The 6,000-nt window shown below is 27.9% G+C and overlaps 1 protein-coding gene across 1 annotated transcript; it reads left to right on the top strand.

Annotated features, from left to right (window-relative positions):
• Positions 1–3,968: 3,968 nt before the first annotated feature.
• On the top strand, positions 3,969–5,690 carry LOC115698829 (probable ribonuclease P/MRP protein subunit POP5). Its single transcript, XM_030626024.2, has 4 exons — positions 3,969–4,158; positions 4,515–4,718; positions 4,859–4,996; positions 5,128–5,690. The coding sequence occupies exons 2-4, from the start codon at positions 4,541–4,543 to the stop codon at positions 5,274–5,276; spliced, it is 465 nt and encodes a 154-aa protein (XP_030481884.1). The 5' UTR covers positions 3,969–4,158; positions 4,515–4,540; the 3' UTR covers positions 5,277–5,690.
• The last annotated feature ends 310 nt before the right edge of the window (positions 5,691–6,000 follow it).

Genomic DNA, 6,000 nt, shown 5'->3' with positions numbered 1-6,000 from the left:
CAATACTACAATTAATTATCTAATTTAAAGAATTAAGTTAGTAATCATAAAAATGAAAATTTCTGAGTATATTCCACTTTAATCAAAGTACATCAAACAAAATTTAGAGAACACAACATGATGCACTCTACATTTTGTTTTTTGAAAGAATTTCATTAAATAAATGGCCAAGTGATTTAATTAATAAGAGGGCTCAGCCTCAAGTAAGGCTTGAGATGGAGTTAAACATAATTATATTTAGCTAAGTCATGACAACACCATTAATGATTCATGAATAATTTAAAAAGATAAAACATCAAAAGCAAAACAAGCTGTTATAATTTCAGATATGATGTTGCCAAGATTGAAATCCTCCTAAGCACTGGAAAGCAGCTTTCGAATAATAACTTGTCAGTCTAACTCATAGCGCGACAATGACAAATCCTAAATAAAATGGCTAAAGCTTCAACCGTCAGCCATGGGTGTCATGAACATAGCATCCACAAACCAAGTGGTCATTACTAGAGGTGTACAAATGCCCTAGGCCACATTTATAAAAGCCCATTTTTATAAATAAAGTTCGGTATATAATTATATGTTAGACCCGAGTCGGGCCCATATTTTAAAGGTTAGGCCTAGCACAATCCAAAAATATAAAGGGGTAAGTTGAAAAATGCCTCTTTTATTCATCAATTAATTAAATTTACCTCTAATTTTATATTTATTTGAAACATACCTCTTTTTATATGTATTGTACCCAAAATACCCTTACATAAGAGAATCACATGGAGAGTATCTTGAAGTGACAGGGGCAAAATTGGTACAATGTTTAAAAAAAGAGGTAAAAATGATAGATTTTAAAAAAGAAGGTAAAAATAAAAGAAGACAATATAAAAAGGGTATAGAGTGTAATTTTCTCAAATATATAAATTGTCAAATAGGTTTTTATTAAATGGACTAGCTCGTCTTTCTAAATGGCTCAACTAGTTTTTTATAGGGGTATATTGAGAAATACCTCTTTTATTTATCAATTAACCAAAACTACTTCTAATTTTATATTTAATTGAAACATACCTCTTTTTATATGTATGGTACCCAAAATACCCTGATATAAGGGAGTCACATGGAGAGCATATTGATGTGACAGGGGTAAAATCGGTAAAGTGTTTAGAAAAAGAGATAAAAATGATAGGTTTTAAAAAAGAGAGTACAAATGAAAGAGAACAATATAAAAAGAGTATAGAGTCTAATTTTTTCTTTTTTATATGGGCCATAATGGGTAATGCCAAAAAAAAAAGTAATTTTTTTTCCTATTTTCAAACTTTTTTTTTATTATTTTTGAAACATAAATAATAATATTATTATAATGTAATATTTTTTGAATAATTTTGAAAGAGTATATATAAATAACAAATTAAAAAAAAATTATGGATTTAATTTCATATTTTTATTTCGTAGTTAGGTGTCTTATTTTCTTGTTAATATGTATGTGCTTTCGTGTTGTGTTTCCAGACTTTCCATGTCTTGTAGTACTTCAAGCTTATATATTTTATATTGTGTCCAAGTTCATATTTTTCTCATGCAAAGTTGGGCCAAAACCCATAAATTTTAGTATCGTGTTGTACTCGTGCCAGTTTCACAATATATTAAAAAGCCCGATCTAAATATACAACTCTACTCGTCATTAAAGCAGCGCCACCACCATCGCACACCACCAACCCTATTCCCACATTGTCGTCAACACTATTGAAGGCAACATCAACATTAGCTTTAGCGATTCCAACAGCCAGTTTAATCTAGAGGAGAGGAGCAGGGCCGTCTCAAGGTGTTGAGAACCCTAGGGCGAATTTTGAAATGAGGCTTTTTTTTTTACAAAAATTTAAAATAAATATTATTTAAATTTTGACACAATATCGATTTTAACTATTTTATCTCCATGTAACAAATAATTTTTCTTGCCACGTAAATTAACTCGATGATGTAATATTTAATTATTAATAACATCTCTATTAGAGTACTATATATTTTGGTACTTTTGTTAAAAATATAATAAAAAAACAATAGTATATCAAAAATTATTTTAATTTTTTGTCACTAGTTTGTATCTTGAAATGCTACTGTACTTTATATATTAGAGTAATTTCATAAAAAAAAATATACTAAATATAATATTGAGACTTTTTTATTTTTACACTTTAAAATAGTTTTTTTTTTTTTTTTTTTTTTTTTTTTTTGCATTTTACGAAATTCTACATAGAAACCCTTATTGCAACTAGCATTGCAACTAGCGCTGCAACCACTTTAAAAACCCAAATCGTAAATTTGAAAAAAAAAATAAAAAAATAGTATATGGAGTAATTTCCCTTTAATATTTTATCTAATTTTTGTACCAGTGTGTACCTTAAAATACTATTGCACATTATATATTAAAGTAATTTCATAAAAAAATATACAAAATATAATATTTGGTCCAAAATATTATATTCTTATTTTAAAGAAATAAATAAATAAAATAAACCTTACAAATTTAAACTAATTCTTCACTATGTATTTGTTCTTATATGGATGTATTATGTAATATACAAAAAAATTTAAAATAACCAAAATTGGACTAAGCAATGAATCGAACCCAGGACCTCAACAATCTTTACAAATTTATGCTTCCTTGCTTCCCACTTGTGCTACAGCTTTCTCTAGATATTTGTTGAACTAAAAGAGATATATACTCTTTTGTGTGTATATATATCAATTTAATTTTTCGAGGGCCTCCAAAATAGTGGGGCCTGGGGCGTATGCCCCGGCCGCCCCACCCTCTGGCCGGCCCTGGAGAGGAGTTATAAAGTTTGTTATTATCATCATTCAAGGATTTTTATAACTCCTTTCTATGATTTATGCTCAAACTATATAACCTCCTATTATATGTTATTATTTTGTCATCTTAATTATTTAATCTAAATATTATATTATATAAATTATATAACAAAACCATAAGCCCAACAAAAAAACAATATAAAAATACAATAATTGTGAATTAATAATTGGTATTTTTTTTGTCATATGTAATAAAGAATAAATAATAAAAATCTTATAATCTATAAATATTTAGAATTCTGTAAAACACCATTTTTGTAATTTTTTTGGCTTTTTTTTTGTTGATTACGAATAAATTGTTGTAATAAAAGGGTGGGTATGCTGTATTTTTTTTTATTCTTTCACAAATACACAAAAATAATAAAAAACTACAAAAATATAGTTGTATGAAATTTTAAAATATTTTTATGACTTTTATAATTTTATTTATAAAAAATACAGTCTTTTAATGTATTTTTATGTTGTACTCTTATTAATTTGTTGTTGATATTTTGTTATTTTAATGTTGTTTGAATGTTATTTTTTTTATTATTTTTATATAGTTTTTTTTCGTGTTATTTTATAACATAATATAAAAATATATATGAAAAAGAATTGAATTTTAAAAAAAAAAAGAAAAAATAGCGGCATAAGTACCTAAAGTTCCATATTTGTATGACTTAAGTACCCAATCTTTTTTTTTAGTGGCAAAAGTGCACAATGTTCACTTCTGTTAGTATTTGTTAGTACCCAATTCAATTCTGTCAGTTTTTGTACACGTGTACAACTCATATTAATTCACCCATTTACTAATATGACTTTTGTTTTTATCTCATCATTTTACATCTTAGTAAATGAGTGAATTAATTTGAGTTGTACGCGTGTACACAAATTGACAGAATTGAATTGGATACTAACAAATACTAACAGAAGTGAACATTGTGCACTTTTGCCACTAAAAAAAAAATTTGGATACTTAAGTCATATAAATATGAAACTTTGGGTACTTATGCCACTATTTTCCAAAAAAAAAAATAATAATATTTTATGTAATTATTTTTTTATTCCTAATTTTTTTGCTAAAAAGGAGTTAGCCCAATATTAGAAGCCCAATAATAAAACAAAGTGGGTTTCATAACACAACTTGTGGGTTCTATCTGTGTTCTTCTTTTTAAATTCTATTTTGATGAGAAGCCAACTCTCCGGCGTCTCCGCTACTCAAGCTCTCCATCGTCTTTTCTGTCACTAACACATCATCACTACCCTATCAATATTATCAACTTCCGTTTCACTCATTGGCCGCATAAACAATTACTTCACTCTCAAAAGGTACTGTACTTTATTTTCTATTATTCAAATAATAGTTAGGTTTGTCATAATTAGCTTATAATGTTTGGTTGTAAGATTTAGAATTTTTGAACAATTATGGTTTATTCTTTATTCATTTCCATCTCTTCAGCATCGTTGTTAGTATTTGAATAAAAAATATACTGTTAAGCCACAAGAACTTCTGGTAGATAGACATTTAACAAATATCTTTGTTAGTACCCTTATTTTGCTCTTGTTTATCATTTTTTTTTTTTTTGATGAAATTGTTTATCAGTTTAGAATGGATTATATATATATATATAAATATTTATAAATTAACTCAACTCTTTTTTTTTGTTTCTGGGTTTCTTTCACAGCTAGCTATTATCATAAACCAAGGGTCATGGTTGGATTTAAGAATCGGTACATGGTGGTGGAGGTGAACTTGAATCCCAATAGAGATTTAGGGACAGATGATCCCATAATAATAACCGCATATAATGTGACTAAAGCAATTAAAGACAACATTCTCATCAACTTTGGTGAGTGTGGTCTTGCTTCTTCTTTAGGATCTCTCCAAGGTAATCCATTAATTCCCACCAAATTAACTCATCATAATCAAGGCCGAAATTTTGCCCTTATCCTACCAAATTCTTTCAATGTTTTGCATTAGTTTTACCCCTGCAATTCGTTTTGCTTATCTGCATTTTGCGTTTTTCAGTTAAGTATGTGAATCATATCACAAAGATATGTATCATTCGAGCTTCAAGAGAGGAATACCAAAAAGTTTGGTCCGCAATCACCATGGTGAGGAGTATTGGAAATGTGCCAGTTGTAATTAACTTATTGGACCTGACTGGTAAGTGAAATATCATTTGGTAACATACTCAAGATTTGCATCTTGTTGGTGTTAATTGTATTGCTATATAAATAAATACTTGAATTCACTTTTATACTTTCTTATCATTTGTTATGGTTTATGTGGTGTAGGAAGCATTAAGGCATGTAAAAATGCTGCACTGAAGTGTGAAGAATCAAAATTTGAGCAGTACAAACTTGTGGCTGGTGCTTCTCTATCAGCTGTTGTTAGCAAGCAGATGCAAGACTTTATTGAGAAAATAAAAATGTTGGAGCATTAGAAGTTGTTCATCTTAGCTTGGCAAAATGCTTGGTGTGGCTTGTATACATTTACTATGATTACAAACATGTCTCTTTTAGGTTGTGCCTCAAAATTCAAGGACTTATTGGCAACACTTCATGTCAATGTTGTCTAAGGCTTGTAACTTAAAGGTTCTAACATCTAGTTGATATAGGTAAAATGGCAGCTTTGCAAAGAATTGAGTCTCCATATCCTTGTTTTCTAAAGTAACCGGGGATGGGTAAGTCGAGTATAGTCATCAATCCTCACCGTTATGCTTTCGTCAGTGAGGAATATACCTCTATTGGGGACTTACCTGATGTGGAATTTCTTTTTCTATTATAGAATTCAATGATAGGGCCTAATGTAAGGCTTGGTTGGGTAGGCTTATAAAAGTTTATTTTGGGTTTTAAAAGCTTAGAAGTCATTTTATTTTTTAAGGGATAATTAGATAAAGCATCATCATTTTTTGTAAAAAAAAAAAAATTACATATTTAAGTTTAAAGAATTTTTTTTACATTTTTACAGTTTTCTATAAAAGCAATACGAAAACAACAAGAAAATTATATAAAAGTAACATGAAAATAATATTTAAATAACAACAAAAAATAATATACAAATAATAAAAAATTATCAACAAATTAATAAGAAAACAACATAAAAAACCGTATTTTCTGTAAATAAATTTAAAAAAATTATAAAATTATTTAAAATTCCGTGAAATC

Source organism: Cannabis sativa, chromosome 8 (assembly GCF_029168945.1).
Source record: "Cannabis sativa cultivar Pink pepper isolate KNU-18-1 chromosome 8, ASM2916894v1, whole genome shotgun sequence".
Taxonomy (NCBI): domain Eukaryota; kingdom Viridiplantae; phylum Streptophyta; class Magnoliopsida; order Rosales; family Cannabaceae; genus Cannabis; species Cannabis sativa.
The sequence above is the reverse complement of the archived record's forward strand: the minus strand, read 5'-3'. Positions and strand labels throughout refer to the sequence as shown.